The sequence below is a fragment of the Hemitrygon akajei genome, chromosome 10, assembly GCF_048418815.1.
Source record: "Hemitrygon akajei chromosome 10, sHemAka1.3, whole genome shotgun sequence".
Classification (NCBI taxonomy): Eukaryota; Metazoa; Chordata; class Chondrichthyes; order Myliobatiformes; family Dasyatidae; genus Hemitrygon; species Hemitrygon akajei.
The window spans coordinates 114,515,837-114,534,384 of NC_133133.1; the positions used below are offsets into that span (position 1 = coordinate 114,515,837).

General features: G+C 41.3%; 1 protein-coding gene across 10 annotated transcripts in view; it reads left to right on the forward strand.

Moving 5' to 3' along the window:
- The first annotated feature begins 286 nt into the window (after positions 1-286).
- Positions 287-18,548, forward strand: part of ppp1r12a (protein phosphatase 1, regulatory subunit 12A) — a 238,327-nt gene continuing 220,065 nt past the window's right edge. For 7 of the 10 annotated variants that reach the window (XM_073058779.1, XM_073058782.1, XM_073058781.1 and 4 more), the window contains exon 1: positions 287-619. In XM_073058779.1, coding sequence (XP_072914880.1) covers positions 389-619 — 231 coding nt within the window. In that variant the 5' untranslated portion in view covers positions 287-388. The remainder of the gene's footprint in view (positions 620-18,548) is intronic. The other 3 variants (XM_073058789.1, XM_073058783.1, XM_073058788.1) reach the window with 1 other exon arrangement.

An 18,548-nucleotide genomic window follows, 5' to 3' on the forward strand; every position in this document is an offset into this window, starting at 1 on the left:
AAGAAAATTAATTGTAAAGTTGTAGGAGGTGTGCATATTTTGATAATAATTTAACTTTGAATTTTAATTTCCAGGTTAAATCAGTGACACTAGAGAAACTGCAGGTGCTGAAATCCAGAGCAAAACACACGGAGAAAACTACAGGTTAGGCAGCGTCTATGGAGGGGAATAAACAGTGGCACCAATTTCAAGCGGACCAACCCGAGGTGGCTGGCTGCTAGTGACGTCATAGCCCAGTGACATCATGGTCCCGCCCCGCTGTTGCGTTTTGAGTGACGCATGACGGGGCGGCCCGGAGCAACTCTCGCGAGGTTATGCAGATGCGCGGCGCCATGGCTCCCACATCGCTGGGGTAGCGGGCGGGCGGCGGACGAAGTGAAGGCAGAAGATGGCGGACGCCAAGCAGAAGCGCAATGAGCAGCTGAAGCGCTGGCTGGGCTCCGAGACGGAGCTCGAGCCTCCCGTGCTGAAGAAGAAGAAGACCAAGGTTAAGTTCGACGACGGAGCCGTCTTCCTAGCCGCCTGCTCGAGCGGCGATACGGAGGAGGTGAAGAAGCTGCTGGACCACGGCTCCGACATCAACTACGCCAATGTGGACGGGCTGACGGCGCTGCACCAGGTGGGCGGCTCTGGGTGGTCGTTACTATTCGAGGCTACAAACCCTCTCTCTTCCCTTCCCTCCACTATCCCCCCGACAGGGCCTTCTCACCCCTACCTCTGGGAGCGGGATACCCTTCTCTTCTACCCCACCTCCGTGTCTGCACCCTCCCCTCCCCTCATTCTCCCCCCGCAACGGGGCCTCTTCCCTTCTCCTTACCTCTAATCCTGGGCTCTGGAACCCACACCTTTCCTCAACTCTCTCCACTTCCCTCATCCACCCCCGTGACAGATCCCTTTCCCCTCTCCTCACACCTATGCCACCAGGTCAGGACTCCTCTCCCTCCACCAACGCCCCATCCAGGGGGGCTGGACCTCCTCCTCCCTGACAATCCCAGCGCTCTCTGTCTTGGGGGGGGGGGGTTATTTCTCCGTTACTGGGTCCAACTCTCTTACACCTCATACCCGAGATTTGCCCCCCCCCCACCAGTTTTTCTCCCTTCTAGTGAGTTTTCCTGCCTTGCTCCAGGGCTCAACTTATTGCCTTCACTCCCTGAACTGCACTGGACAGGATCTTTGCCCTCCCTCGCCACATTCTTTTTCGCCACTGGGACAGTGCTCTCCACCCCTCTTCTAGAGAACGTATGGACTAGACCACCCAACCTTCCCCCATCTTTTCCTTTCTCCTGTGGCCCCCACCAGACAGGATCTCTCCATCCCTTGCCAATTCTCCTTGAGCAGGATCTCCTTTTGCCTCACCTCCCCATTCCCTGTCAGTTCCTCCCCTGGCACTGGACCCTTCCCACCCCCCAGGACAGAATCCTCTCACTCCTTTTCCCCCGGGTGTTGGATCCCCTTCTCCAGTTCTTGCCCTCTAGGCTGGATGCCCCTTCTTCTGGCATGATTTCCTCCTTCAACTTTTCTGGAAGCCAGTTCCTACCCCACACCCACACAACCAATTGTCATAGAAGATTATAGTGTTTGGAAAGGGAGGACACATGATCTTTGACGCCCGTGTGTGTGTGTGTGTGTGGGGGGGGGTATAACGTTAAGATTGTCAACACGTGAGTAGTAGTGGTGCTGATTTATACACAGTAAACCATCTGCCAAGAGCTGAGTGTCAGTGGCACCTCCAAATGTAAGATGTCATTGGAAAGCCAGGTTGTGTGCAGAGGAGTATGTTTTGGGCTCGTACTGACCCTTCTGTAGTTCGCGTTTCTGCTTGCATTCCTGTGGAGGTTGTGTTGCATTAAGTCTTGAGAACCAAGGTCTCCTCAGATTCTGCAAACCACAGTTAAAACCATTTGGCTGCTCTGCTGAGGTTGAGGTGTGGACTGACAGAAGGTTCAGAGCGCAGCTCTACTATAGTCCCTATACATAGCACTAATTGCTCTGCTGTCACCACAGCTTAACACCAAAAAAGGGAAGATAAAGGTTACTGAATTAATTGTCACAGGAGTTCATGAGAATGAAAGGGTTAATGCATGAGCGTTAGAAGAATGAAGGGTATCTCATTGAATCCTACTGAATATTGAAAGAGATAGTAGATGTTTCTGATAGTGAGGGCATCTCGAACCAGAGAACACAGCCTCAGAACAGAGTGAGGTTCCTTTAGAAAAGAGAGGACGGATTTCTTTAGTTAGAGCCTGGTGAATCGTGGATTCATTGCCACTGACGGCTGTGGAGGGCAGGTCATTGGGTATATTTAAAGTGGAGGTCAGTTGGTTCTTGATGAGTAAGGACATCAAAGGTTATGGAGAAGACGGCAGGAGAATGCGGTTGAAGAGGATAATCAGTCATGATGGAATGGCAGAGCAGATTCGGTGAACTGAATGGCCTAATTCTACAACTGTGTCTTATGGTCTTGTGTACATAGTTATAGTAATACTTCATATTATTTGTCCTTGTCGTGACAACATTGTGGAAATGGATTCAATTCTTTTTTCCCCCCATTTTTGTTAACTGTGCCATGTTGAATATATGCATAAGTGCTCAGTTTTTAATGTATTGTAAAAGGACTAATCTGTACCACCTTTTCTACCTCTGTGAAGGGTTGATGTGTTTGCTTTGGTCTTGTTGAACATGTTTACTTGCTGGACTGTTACAATTTCCGTCCATACATTTAATAATTTTAATTGAGGTGTTCCGTGATGCCAATGTGACAGAAGAGCTGCATTTTTTAAAACTACTATATTGCCTGCAGGTCTGAAATCTTTACCTAATCTCTGACTTTTTTGTTGCTTAAGGCAGTTGTCATGTTCCTTTCAGTGTTTTAAGTTCACACTAGTATTCTCACTACAAGAGTATTTGGAAAATTTATGTTCTTTGTTATATTTAAATTAAACTGATTCTAATTGTTGAAGCTAACATCTGAAATGCAGTTTTAACATATACCAATTTTATTATCTGTATGTAAATGCAATTCTTTGCTGATCTGAGTTGACTGCATGGGAGAGCTTAACTTTTAGCAGATTTGTCAAGTTAATATGTCAAGACATTTGGTTAATTAACATGGCAAGCTTTCAGAACTAAAACTTTTAAGTGCACTCTTCAGAAACTAACATTGCAAGGTGACCTGAAGTTTGGATTTGATGTTCTTATCATGACATATGTCTAAACATTTCCTTTTAAGGATACAGTATTCTATAGCATAAGGCGATGTGATTCACTGTGCACTGTATGGGACTTGTGGTGATATCAGATGGGTGGAAACATTCCAGCTTGCCATTCTTTAGTGTACATTCCTAAAACGACAGACAATGCAATTCATAGTATAGGAGTGGATGCATTCCTCAGCTGACAGGTTTGAAATCTCTTATGATTGAGGTTGCCGATTTAGTTGAAAAATAGAAATGATAGAAAAGTGCCAGGAATTTTTCGAGGTGTTGCATACTTAGGCACTGTATATTTAACAAAAGCTGCTAGGCTCGTAACATCTCAAGTCTTCTGCTTCAGTAGGAAATGTTTTGAATCTTATTGCTTGGACAATTGGTAATAAAGAGCAAGTGTAATGCAGTTCTATATTTAAATGCCAAGGCGCCTCGATAGCTTTTGATCAGTAATATTCCAGTCAGATTCATAATCAAAGGGGCACATACTTTTCTATACAGTACTTGCTTTCCTGGAAATGTGCTGATTTTCAATTTTTCGGAATCAGGTTTAATATAAGCACAAGATTCTACTGATGCTGGAGATCCAGAGCAACGTACACAGAATACCAGAGGAACTCCGCAAGTCAGGCAGCATCTATGGAATGAATCAACTGTCAGCGTTTTGGTCCTGATGAGGGTCCCAGCCTGAAACGTGGACTGTTCATTTCCATCAATATTGCATGACCTGCTGAGTTACTCAAGCATTTTGTGTGCTGCTCAGGCTTAATATCACTAACATACAGTATGTTGTGAAATTTGTTTTTTTTCCTGCAGTAGTACGTTGCAATACATAAAATAAAGCTAAATTGCAATAAGAAATGTATATAAAATTACATGTTTCTTAGCATTAGACCACAATTCCTAGCCTACTTTGCTATTTTCTTTTGAACAACATTATTTATTGTATTTCAAATTCTGTGACCTTTCCTAGCATACATTTATACACCTTGATGCTCTGGTGTATATGGTGGCATCAGTTGGCAGCAGCTAGTGTTTTTTCCCCCTGAAAGTTGCATAATTTTTATCTTGCCTATCATTTAATGTAGGTAGTGTGGCATAGACTGGAGGAGTGAAGTGCAGTCAGGACTGCAGCTTTAAGAATCTGTTTCTGTTTGGTGTGTAATTCTAGTAGAATACAGGTTTCTCCTGCAATCCAAAGGTAGAGTGTTCCTATGAAGCAGTTTGTAAGCCGAAATGTCATAAAGCGAAGAAGCAATTACAATTAATTTATATGGGAAAATTTTTTGAGCGTTCCCAGACCCAAAAAATAACCTACCAAATCAAACCAAATAACACGTAAAACCTAAAATAACACTAACATATAGTAAAATCAGGAATGATATGATAAATACACAGCTTATATAAAGTGGAAATATTGTATGTACAGTGTAGTTTCACTTATCAAAATCGGGAAGACAGCGAGCCAAAATCGATTTGGAGAAAAAAAATCGGCACGTACACGCATGTGCAAACAACTGCCCGCACAAGGTTTCATGGTCATTGTAGTCTTTCTCAGGGTAAACGCACGTATGAAGCGGGCGACTTTGGTTAGTGAAAACAGGTACTAATGTAGGTCTTTCGTAATAGTGAGCTGTCGTAAAGCGAATGTTTGAAAAATAGGGAACACCTGTCATGTCTTTTTTGGAATATAGTTACGATAGTCTGAATCTTTTATTACCGTCAAAGTATCAAGATTGAAAGTGTCAGTCACAGTTAAATGTTTTGCACCTACATTTTCAGAATCAGATTTAATATTGCTGTATTATGTCTTGAAATTTTGTTTTGCTGCAGCAGTACATTGCAATAGCTAATTTAAAAAACTGGATTATTATAAGAAATATATAAATGCATTTAGTGCAAAAAGACAAAATAGTGAGGATAAAAGATTTGCAAGACTAAAATCATTACGTAGAACATAGAATGTTACAGCATGGGAACAGGCCTTTTGCCACCACTTCTTCCCTTGTCCTACTCTGCTCACTTCTACTTTCTACGCAAGGTCCACAAACCTGACAGTACAGGTAGGCCCATTGTCTCTGCCTGCTCCTGCCTTGTGAACTCATAGCTTGACTCCATTCTATCCCCTCATGGTTCAGACCCTTCCCACCTTTATCTGCAACACTTCTCATGCTCTTGATCTCCCTACTAGCTTCTAATTCCCTGGCCCTGACTGCTTCATTTTCACCATGAATATCCAGTCCCTATACACTTCTGTCCCCCCATCAAGAAGGCCATAATGCCCTACCCTTCTTTCTTAATAAAAGATCCAGCCAGTTCCCCTCTATCTGGCAGGACTGGTTCTCACTCTCAACGATTTTTCCCTTGGCTTCTCCCACTTCCACCAGACTTGTGGTAACCATGGGCTCCAGCTATGCGTACCTTTTCATTGGCTATGTAGAACAGTCCATATTCTAAACCTTGCTGCTAATGCTCCTCAATTCTTCCTCCACTGCACTGAGACTGTACTGCTCCTGCTTCATGCACCGATGCTGAACTTGTCAATTTCATCAACTTTGCTTCCAACTTCCATCCTGCCCTTAACTTCACTTTGTCCATTTCTGACACCTCCCTCCCCTTTCTCGTTCTCTCCCTGACAAACTATCAACACAGCTATTTTCTCACAGCTATCTTCACTATACCTGTTCTCACCCTATGTCTTAAAAATGCTATTCCCTTTTCTTAGTTCCTTTGTCTCTGCCTCACCTGTTTCCAGGATGTTGCTTTTCTTTCCAGGACATCAGAGCTGTCCTTCAAAGAACCTTCCTCCTTCAAAGAACAGGGTTTCCCTTCCTCTGCCATTGATGATGTCCATCTTCCTGCTGCCTTAACAGTTACATCGGTCTTTGGAACTTCTGCTATTTCCTAAGGGATCCAAGCATCTTTACCCACCCACCCTCTGCTTTTTGCAGGGATCGCTCCCTCTGTGATTCCCTTGTCCATTCATACCTCCCAGCACTTATCCCTGCAAGCAGCCCAAATGCTGCACCTGCCCATTCACTTCTTCCGGCTCCTCCATTCGGGGCCCTAAACAATATTTCCAGGTGAGGGAACACTTCACCTGTGAATCTGCAGGGGTCATCTGTTGGGTCTGGTGCTGTCGATGTGGCCTTCTCTACGTTGGTGATACCTGTTGTAAGTTGGGGGACCACTTCATTGTGCACCTCCACTACAGTGGAGTTTCCAGGTGGCTGATCATTTTAATTCCCATTCCTGTTCCAACACGTCGGTCCACCGGCTACTCTTGTGCCATGATGAGGCCACACTCGGTAGAGGAGCAACACCTTGTATTCCATCTTGGTAGCCTCCAACCTGAGGACATGACAATCAATTTTTTGGTTTAAAAATAAGTTTCCCACCTGCCAATCATTTCCCTCCGTTTCCCCCTCCTTCCCTTTCTCTTATGGTCCACTCTCCTCTCCTATCATTTCTTCTTCTCCAGCCCTTTAACTGTCCTATCTTCCTGACTTTACCTTTCATCTAGCTATTCTCCTTATCCTTCCCCACACCTTTTTATACTGGCATCTTCTCCCTCCCTTTCCAGTCCTGATGAAGGGTCTTGGCTCGAAATGTTGACTCTTTATTCACTTCCATAGATGCTGTCTGATTTGAGTTCCTCCAGCATTCTGTGTTTGTTGCTCAGGTTTTGTATCACTCACATAGGTTTGATGCAAATTAAACTAATTACTTCTGCTTGCACATGATGTATGTTCCTGCATCTTCTGCATATTCATGTGGTCATCTGAAAGTTTCTGGAATGTCTCTCTGGTTATCTGCTTCCCCTAGCAGCCTGTTTCAGGCACCTACCACACTGGGGGAGGTGGAAAAAACACTTGTCCTTCAAGTGTATACTGTCACTATCCTGGGGATGAGTTATGAATATCTACTCAGTCTATGCTTCTCATAATGTTAACTACTTCCATCAAGTCTCCTCGTGGCCTCTGCTCTAGACAAAGCTGATCATTAAAACCAATATATATGTCATATATACTTTGAAACAAGCAGTGAAATACATTATTGGTGTCAGAACAAATAAATAAGGGTTGTCCTGGGCCATCTACAAGTAATGCCACATTTCCAGTACCAACATAACATGCCCATGTCCATGTAGTCAAGGAAGTATGTACAAACTTCTTACAAGCGGTGGTAGGAATTGAATCCTAATTTTACAGCTCCCCAAGAAAGCGGGTGCAACCTTCCACAACGTTCTCATTGTAGCTGAGAGGTATCACTGTCCGGTATGGAGGGGCCACTGCGCAGAATTGGAAAAATCTGCAGAAGGTTGTAGACTCAGTCAGCTACATCATGGGCACAAGCTTCCTCAGCATTGAGGTTATCTTCAAAAGACGATGCCTTGAAAATGAGACATCCATTATGGAACCCCATCACCCAGGACATTTCCTCTTCTAATTGCTACCTTCAAGGTAGAGGTACAGGAGCCTGAAGAGGCGTGCTCTATGTTTCAGAAACAACTTCTTTCTCTCTGCCATTAGATTTCTGAATGGACAATTAACCCATCGACACTTACTCAGAATTTTTCCCTTTATTTTTGCTCTACTTAATTTATTTTTATAAATATTGTAGTTTATAGTTTTTGTGACTATGTATTGCAAAGTACTACTTTTGCAAAACAAATTTTGTGATGTATGTCTGTGATATTAAACCTGACTTTGGGACACTCATTTTGGCCACTGTATTAGGTACAGGAGTGGAACCTGGTGTGGTCTTTTGCTCCTTCATGGTTCGAAATCTTGTGCATTCAGAGATGCTCTTCTACACACCACTGCTGTACTGTGTGGTTATTTGAATTATTGTCAACTTGAACCAGACTGGCCATTTTCCTCTGACCTCTCTCATTAATAAAGTGTTTTCAGTCACAGAACCGCCATTAACTGGATGTTTTACTGTTTTTCACACCATTCTCTAAACCCAAGAGCGGGGGTTCCCAAGCTGGGGCACACGGACCCCAGGAGATCAGCCTTTTCTGAGATCCGCAAACCATTCTGTCAGATACCAACAATCATTCCACGATGAAAGTCATTGTGATCACATTTCTTCCCCATTCTGATATTTGGTCTGAACAACAGCTGAACCTCTTCGACATACCTGCATGCTTTTCTGCATTGAGTTGCTTCCAAATGATTGACTGATTAGGATTTTGGCATTAATAAGTAGGTGTTCCAAATGAAGTGGCCACTGAGTGAACAGAAGGAAGTGTCCTGACGAAGGGTCTCGGCCCGAAACGTCGACAGTGCTTCTCCCTATAGATGCTGCCTGTGTTCCACCAGCATTTTGTGTGTGTTGTTGGCCACTGAGTGAATATTTTTATTTTGTCCATGTACCAGAGAGTAAGTGGAAAATGTTGCTGTACTCAACTGGCTAAGTTATTGACAATTTTGTTGCTAATGATAGCAGTTAGAAATAATATCCCGTAAATGTTATTTTCTCAGTTTGAGGTCCTGCTATGGAAGGTACAGAGGAATGAACGACAAAACAGATTTTGTGAATCAGTGGCTTAGTACTGTAATGGTCAAGAACTCATGCTTGCTGGTAGGAGATGATCATAGTGGGTAAATTTATAATTTGATTGCAGCTTAAGTCACCTCTACATATCAGCAAATGGGGTGGAAAGTGGTTGATTGGTTCTTGATTAGTCAGGGCATCAAAGGTTACGGAATGAAGGCATAAGAGTGGGGTTGAGAGGGATAATAAATCAGCCATGATGGAATGGTGGTGCAGACTCGATGGGCCGAGCAACCTAGTTCTGCTTTCATGTCTTAAGATTTTTTAAAAGAGAAAGTGCATTTCACCTGTGGTTACTTGTTCTCAGTGCCCTAAAACTCTCCAGAAAGAATATCAGGTTTGTATCAAGGTTGCTGTAACATTGGCAAACACCTTACATTTTCACTGAAAATCCCACGAATGAGCACCAGCGGAGGCTAGCAATTTGCACCAGTTTCCTGTACAGGGCACTATCAAGTTCTCACTACATTAGCCCAAGAAGACTTTTTTAATGCTCTGAGCTGAGTGCGTATGTGTCCAGGAAGACTGGGAACGTGACAACAAGCCAGTTATAGTCTTAGCATGTGCAAAAGAATTCAAATCTTACTGTTTCATTATCCATGCAATTCAATCCTAGTCTAAAATAGGATGTTCAAAGCAGTGAGCTTGTCTCTGGTAAAAGCTTAAGTTTCTACTTCTCTGAATAGTTAAAGGTATTTGCATTTATATAGAACATTTTAAATCTTGTTTTAGCCCAAAGCTTTACAGCTTTTGTCATTTTTGGGAAGAATGGCAGTGAGCACCCACAAAACATAATGTGATGATTAATCAGGTAGTTTATGGTTTTGATTAAAAGTTAATTATTGGCAAGGTAAGACTAGAATCATCCATGTCTGCAGGAGAGGGCTAAGTGCTATGGTTTTCTGGTCATCTTGAAAGAAGGCAGCTAATGTTGCATAGCAGTAGAATAACAACTGTAGTTTGTTTTCAGGTGTTCGGAGTGCTTTTGTATTAGCAGAAGACATGACTATTTCAAGATTGTTTAATGTTATTTCCAGTACACAAGTGTAAAATTGAATGAAATATTTGTTACTTCAGATCTGATGCAGCACATGAAGCTACTCTTCCATCATAATGTCGGAAAATTGTTGCATTTTCACATTGAGTATTTGTCGCCCAGTTTACCTCATTGCAATGAGTTAGTTTTATCTCTGCTTGTGATTTATCCATTTCTTGCATCATGAAACAGGAACTGCATTTCTGTGCAGCAGTGATTGATGTGCTCCTGACGGCAAGTACGTATGTTCAACAATACAAGTGAGGCATTTTGACATCTACTAGACATGCTGACATGTGCCAGCAAAATCCATGCTATCATTTAAATGTGGGCTATTATCACAGAAAATCTACTCATTGGCATTTGTGAATTTTCACAAGACATATGAACAAAGTCAAGCCATTCGGTGCATTGAGTAGCTCCATTTTACAGGCAAATTCTCTATAGCTCGTAGGAAAAGCGAAATAATGCATTCATCAGCTGGGACAAAAATTAACTGCTTCTGTCTCAACATTTTTCTATCTGACCTGAATGTTTCCAACAATTTTTATTTTTAGTTCAGTGTGGATGCTCCAGTTTCCCCTCAGTCCAAAGGCTTACAGTTTAATAGGTTAATTGGTCATTGTCAATTGTCCTGTGGTTAGGTCAGAGTTAAATAGGTGCACTGCTGGGTGGTGTGGCTTATTGGGCTGGAAGGGCCTGTTCCACGCTATATCTCTGAATGAATCAAAATAAATAAATCTCTGGCATCCATACTTTTATTTCATAGAAGTATCTTAACTGTGTTCTTAAAATTTATCAGATTTCCAAAATATCACAATGCAGCACACACAAAATCCTGGAGGAATTCAGCAGACCAGGCAACATCTATGGAAAGGTAAACATTTGACATTTTGGGCTGAGACCCTTCATTAGCATTCACGATGAAGTCCTGATGAAGGGTCTCGGCCTGAAACATCGACTATTTAGTCTTTTCCATAGATGCTGCCTGTCCTGAGTTCCTCCAGTATTTTGTGTGTGTTGCCAGGAAACATCATGCTTGTTCTACTCATTGATACTCACTGGTTTGAATTTTCTTTTGCTCCAGATTACTTTCAGTTGAAATTTCTCAGTTGCTCATTGAGGTCTGCTGAAGGGTCTCAGCTCAAAATATTGACTGTACTCTTTTCCATAGATAATGCCTAGCCTGCTGAGTTCCTCTAACATTTTGTGTGTGTTGGAGAGTTCGTACGTTTTCACTGTGACTGCTTGGGTTTCCTACCTGTGCTCTAGATTCCCCTCATATTGCAATGACATACAGGTTAGAAAGTTGTGACATGCTATGTTGGTGCTATGCATGACGACACTTGTGGACTATCCGCAGAATATCCTCAGATTGTCTTGGTTGTTGTTGCAAATTACATATTTCAGTTTATATTTGTAGTCTTGATGTATGTGTGACAAAGTTAATTTTCATAATCTAATCTTGCTGCCTTTGAAATATATTTTAGCACTTTGTCCAATGTGTCAGTTATTTGGACAATTTTTCTGATATTGTTTTGGCAAAATAATGACTAATTTGCTCTTTCAAAACTACATTAAGTGTGCAAAATTGCTAGTGGGAAGATGTCAGTTATATTTTGCAAATTGCCGATGTTGCAATATAGAGATGGGAAGTAGATCTACCACATGTTTGGTTTATAGCAAATTTAGTTAGAATTGGGTGTGTACACTGATCAAAACGGATAAATAAGTTTCTAGTGACATCTAAGTTTATGGAGCAGAAAACGCTGAACTTGGGGGGGAAGTTCAAAGTAAATTTATTATCAAAGTACATGTGTGTCATCATATACAACCTTCAGATTCATTTCCTTGCGTATATTCTCAGTAAATAGAAAGAAATGCAATAATCATTGAAAACTAACAAGCAACAAGTGTGCAAAAGACAACAAACTGCAAATACGAAAAGAAAAGATAAGCAATAAATATTGAGGACACGAGTTGTAGAGCCTTAAAAGTGAGTGCATAAATTGTGGAATTAGTTATTGGGGTGAAGATATCCCCTTTTGCCCTTCAGTTGTGTAGAATTTATGAATACAGTTCAGATTATTTTGTTTTCAGTGTATATGCATGGTATATATTTTGTGAAATGAAATTCCATTTATAGTTGTGAGCTCTTGTTGCTTTTCATAGGCAATAAAGGCTCGGCATTGGATCGCAGCAGTTCACTTGGATAAAACCTTATATGGTAGTTTACTTTCTATCTGTTTGTCTCATTAGAGTCTGCAATTAGACTACACAAACATTCCAGGAATTGCAGCTTTGAGATGGGAAGTGCCACGGGCAAACTCAGTTTTATTGTGGTTTTTGATTTGCACCTATGCTTGGAGAAAGCTTTGTGTGACTGCTGATGCGGGAACAGAGCAGCAGCAGCAACCCAAAACGCTGGAGGAACTCCACAAGTCAGGCAGCATCTATGCAAATGAGTAAACAGTCGACTTTTCAGGCAGTGTCCTCATGACTGACTATCTACAGAACCTCTGAATATGATTTAAGTTGATTTAGTTTTAAAAGTTAAGAGCATGGGTGGCAACATCTGTTAGTTTCACAAAGTCCAACAGCGGGTCTGAGCGGTTTCAAATCAACTGTTGAGTTGCTCTGAGTACCCCGCCCTTTCTATTAACCTCTCATTACATCACCATTGGGATCAGTGCCTTCAGCTGCTTTGGCTCTATGCACTGGAATTCCTTTCCTCAAGTATTCAATATCTCTCTTTAAGAAACAACTTGCAACACCACTGTTTTGTCTGCCTACTATTTTTAACTTTTGAGATCTTAACAAGAATGTTTCAGGGGTATATCCTGAGGTGGTGGCTTTAGTGTGAGTGCAGTAGTGTATTAGTAATTTCAAGTAGTGAAGCCTGCTGAGCGGAGAGCCCACGTTAAGCTTCAAAACCTGATCTCCAATGCAGGCTTTTAACTTCATTTATAAACTCAAGATACTGCAGATGCTTGACATCCACAGCAGCACACACAGAAAGCTGGATGAACTTAGTAGGTCAGGCAGCATCTACGGAAAGAAATAAACAGTCAGCACTTCTGGCTGAGAACCTTCAGGACTGAAAAGGAAAAGGGAAGGAAGCCAGAATAAGTTAGGGATAGGAGAAGCAGTATAACCTGTACACAGGGGGAACATTTAGGAGGGTTTTGATGAACTCCAGTCAAAGGGAAGATTTAAATTTCTTGAGGGTAGATAGATCTCAAAGAGATGTTGCCATGGAACAGCAAATGATTTTGCAGATGTGGGAACATACACAAAATGCTGGAGGAACTTGGCAGGTCAGGCATCATCTTATGATTTTCAGTTATATATGTGATACTGAATATTGAATAGCAGATCTTAAAACTTAGCTTTGGCTTGCTTGAGTCTCTATCTGGTCTAAAATTCAGAATCTCTTTTTTTAGCCAAACTCTATCTGAACTCCCTTTCAGGTATTTGTAGTCACATTGTACCTTTTATTGTGTATCTTTTTCAATGTATGTGAATTGAGCACACCTTGGGAATGTCTTTCAAGATGAAGAAAGCTTTATCAGATTTTAATTAAACTTTGGGTCCTTGTTTAAAAACTGATGTCATGATGTGTTTTGGATTTCTAACCAAGTGGTCAATTAAATTCATTGTGCAGAGGGGAGAACATACAAACTCCTTACAGACAGTAGCAGGAATTGATTCCGATCGGTGATCAATGGTGCTGTAAATGTGTCATGCTGAGTTCTACGCCACAGTTGTGCCCCAAGTTGAGCAATGAAGTTGCACTGGTTTCCCAGAGTTTTTAATCCAATACAAACCAGACTCTTCTCGCTGAAATCCTCAACTACAGCGAATGCAAACCTCTAGGTGTGATTAATCTGTAATGCAGCTTAATAGTTACTGGTCTTGTTATCCAGAAGCATTGATGATTTGAAATCACAACTTCAGCTGTCGGATTTAAAGGTGAGATCAGCTCTATTTGTCACGTGCATCAAAATGTACAGTGAAATATGTCATTTGTGTTAATGACCAACAGTCTGAGGATGTTCTGGGTGCATCCTGCAAGTGTCACCATGATTCTGCTGATAAATAACCCTAGCCCATACATCTTTGGAATGTGGGATGAAACCGGAGCATCTGGAGGAAACCTGTACCTTCATGGGGAGAATGTGGAAACATAGAAATTCCTCATAGACAGTAGCAGAAAATGAATCCAGATGATTGGTACTTTAGAGCATTAAACTACCCCCCCCCCCCCCCAACCCTAGACAGGGAAATTGAATTCAGTGAAATGAAAATTTCGACTTAATATAGTACAGGCAGTGACCATGGGAGAGACGACAACCTAAACTATTGGCTCCTGAAACTTAGAAAAATAATGGAATGCAATGTGCTGCTGACTCAAAAAATTTCGCATCACATGTCAGTGGGAATAAATCTGGTTCTGATTTTTTGAAGTAGTCAATATATTATGAAATGATAAATTAGCTTGCTGGGTGGTCTCTGACTTGAGGATGTGTTCTTAAAATTAGACCTAGGCTCTTCAGGCATCAAGACCATAAAAGCAGAATTAGGTCATTTGGCCCATTGAGTCTGCTCTGTCATTCCATCATTGCTGATTTATTTAACTTCTCAAACCCATTCTTTTGACTTCTCCCCGTAACCTTTGATGTCCTTCCTAATTAAGAACCTACCAACCTCTGCTTTAAATATACCCAATGACTTACCCACCATAGCTGTCTGTGCAATGAATTCGACAGATTAACCAACCTCTGGTTTAGAAAAATCCTTGTAATCTGTATTAAAGTGATGCCCCTCTACTCTGAGGCTATGTCCTCTGGTTTTTAAGACTCCTCCACTCTAGGAAACATCCTCTTAATGTCTACTGAAGGTCTCTTTTCAACAATAAATTGTAGAAATTTGCAGTTGTGCTCCACAAAAAGTAATACTACCGTAAATTAATCTTTAATTTTAAATGAGAGATTTTTCATCCAAAATGTTAGCGTGGGGGTGGTGGACTGGTGAAAACATGCATGTGTTTGGGCAGCACATTAGCTTTAATGTCATCAAAAGGTACAATGTACTTGAGGACTAAATGGGCCTCTGATATATGTAACCGGTTAGTTGTGAAGAAGAATCAGCTATCCTTTTCTAATTTGGCCTGTGTGTAACTCCAGGATCTCTGCAGTGTGATTTCCTACTAGTTACTCCTTGTCATGGCCTAGTAAACACCCATATGAAATTACAACAAAGTACATTATGGGTAAGAGGACATTGAAAATATACATCTGCTGCAGATCTGAAATAGAAACAACATTCTGGAAACATTCACTGAGCAAGAAACAGTGAACATTTCAGATCAGAGGAGAGATGATCTGGAATCGCTTTCTGCATGATACTAAACAGATATCTAGCTTAACCAACCCTGCCTGTTCATCTTCAATTGTATATGGAAATATGTTTGATTGGGATTTTGCCCAGAAGTGATGCTGTCTCAACTCCAACCTCATTCAAGAAGCTTAACACCATCCAGGCCGAATTGGCTTATCTTCCAGCTTCTTCAACGATAGTTTAGGGATGGTGTATATTATTTGGTGCCTATTGTAAGAACTCCTCAGACTTAGTTGCAGCTTAATTCACCAAGTCTTTGTGGTCTAGAATAGCAAGAGCAGAAAAGCACATAGGGCAAGTCGATTGTTGTAAGTTCTATCCCATTCCAGACTGGGAATGTTTTATAATTCCTCAGACACTGGATCAAAATCCTAGAATTCCTCATGGAACAAAACCTTTGGGAGTGTCTTCACGAGATGGCTACTGTGGTTCAAGAAGGTGGTTCACCAGTGTTCCGAAGGAAATGCCAATTCATTCTGGACATCACAAAGTCCAATTAGGACGAAATGTTGCAAGTTGTTAGTTACTGAATCTCAAACTTGAGATGCATAACCAAAGGGACCAAAACTGTTCAACCCTAAATGACTGACTGATTAGTTTGGCAGTGTTGCACTGACATGAGAAGTAACTTTGACTGTCAATTTAGAGTATCATTCAAATTCCCTTGAACGTTTAACAAGGATTTGCTAGGTGGATCTAAACATGTAAATTTAAACTTAAAGTATCCAAGAGAAGAAAAATATTTCTTTTTGATGTTTATTGTGAGGAACAGTAACACAAGAACTATGCCTTTGATATGGTGTGATGTGCTCTTTATGATGTTGAATAACTGGGCAAGCTTGTTTATAAATGAACGTTTGTTTAGAGATAGTGTGGCCCATCTGTGGGATTTGTTTCCACGAGCAGCTGTGGAGGCCAAGTCATTGGGTGCATTTAAGGCAGAGGTAGGTTCTTGATTAGCCAGGGCATCAAAGGGTATGGGGAGGAGGGGATGACAGGAAGAATTGGATCAGCCCATGATTGAATGGTGGAGTGGACTTGATGGGCCGAATGGCTTACTTCTGCTCCTATGTCTTAGGATCTCACCACCCAGCAACCCACCTATTTAACTTTAGTCTAATCATAGGACTATTTACAATGACCAATTAACCTACTAATCACATCTTTGGAATGCAGGAGGAAACCAGAGCACCCTGAGGAAACCCATGTATTAGTTGGGAGGACACACAAATTCCTGATAGACGGTATCATAATTGAACTCCGGAACTCTGCCCTGAGCTGTAATAGTGTCAGTTAGTCACTGTACTACTGAGGAGTCCCAAATAAATAAAATAAACAAAAAAAGTAATGAGCACTGTGATAGTATTAGAGATAGGATGTGATAGAAGAATGAGAGCATTGTGAACATGTGATGTTAGCACCAGAATGTGTGACGATCCTTGTGGGCTGCTCTGGCATGTGTTCATTGATTATGCAAATGACAAATTTCACTGTTATCTAGTCTGATTGCTTAGATAATGTGCTCAAACCAGCAAGCTTCTGCTTAGACAGAAAAAGTGCTGCAAGGTGAACCAAGCTGCAATTTACATGAATTTCTGTAATACCAGCACTGTTCATCAACAGTTAATTTTTTTTATATAAATAGAATGGTTTTCTGAAATTTATAACCAGTCCAGCAATGTTGGTTTTTCTTTGTTCTTTTAGTGTGCAGGTTGTGCAGCACTACTGGTAGACCAGCTGTTAACTCATGGAATTGGGTTGATTACTATTAATTTGAGAAAATTAGTAGGAAATAAGTGCCCAATTGCTTGGTGTTCTGAGAGGATTTTCCTATTGACTTGTCCACCATGGGTTAGGATGAGGAATATTTCAACTGATTTATGCACTATGCTCCTCGAGATAGTTCTAGCTGATCAGGTGAAAAGATGTTGTTCAAAATGTAAAGCAATTACTTAAAAAATGGGGTCATGATGAAGGGGTTTTGGCCCAAAATGTTGAATGTTTACTCATTTTTATGGATGCTGTTTAACCTGCTGACTTCCTCCAGCAAAAATTGTAGGACTGGAGGAGGTAGAAGTTAAATTAAGGTCCCAGTCCTTATCAGTACTAATGAAGGGTCTCAGCCCAAAACATCAATTGTTTATTCCCCCTTTAGATGCTGCCCAACCTGCTGAGTTCCTTCAGCATTTTGAGTTGCTCAAGATCGCCAGCATCTGTAAAATCTCTTGTGCTGAAGCTTTCACAATTAATCCTTATTTTAAATTATATTATTTTCTCCTTGCTTTGACTTTGCTTGAAGACTTGAATGACAATATAACTTGGAAATGACAGTTAATTGAAGGTGTATACACAGTGGTACTGTACTATATATAACTCCAGGTCAGTCACAAAAATGGCAGTGTGTGAGGAGTCCTCTTAAATAGCCTGTACTTAATTCAAAGTCACCATATATGACCACATGAGATTTGTTTTCTTGTGGGCATACTCAGTAAATCTAAGAACCATAAATAGAATCAATGAGATACTGCACCCAACAGGGCAGACAGTCAATGTGCAAAAGACAACAAGTTGTGTAAATACAAAGGAAAAAAGCAGTAATAACAATCAGCAATAAATATCAAGACCATGAGATGAGTCCTTAAAAGAGAGTCAGTAGTTTGTGGGAACATTTTATTGACAGGGCAAATGAAGTTGAGTGCAGTTATCCCCACTGGTTCAAGAGCCTGATGTTTAAGAATAATAACTGTTCCTGAACCGGGTACTGAGGCTCCTGTACCACCTTCCTGATGGCAGCAGTGAGAAGAGAGCATTGCCTGGCTTGGTAGGGGTCCTTGATAGATGCTGTTTTCCTGCGACAGCGTTTCCGTGTAATATTACTCAATGGTGGGGATGGCTTTATCTATGAGGGACTAGGTTGTATCCACTTTTTTGTAGGATTTTTGTAGATTGACTGTAGAAATATTGATTCCTACATTTTGATTTGACTTTCTGGCCAAATGTCAGTGACTGCCAGGGTATCAGAAGGGTGCATAATACCAGATGCCTTGTTTATTTTATCCTACTCTAATGATTAAAGGCTAAAGGAGCTTTTATATAATAGAAGTAATTGCAGAGGCAGAAAAATGCTATTCCCTTTTTTCAGTTCCTTCGGCTTTGCATCTGTTCCCAGCATGAGGCTTTCCTTTCCCAGGATATCAGATGTCGTCCTCCTCCAAAGAATAGGGTTTCCCTTCCTCCACGATTGAAACTGCCCTGGTCTACATCGCCACCAGTTCCCAGGTATCTGTGCTCACCCCATCTTCCTACCACTTTTACTTTGATAGTTCCCATTGTCCTTACTTAGC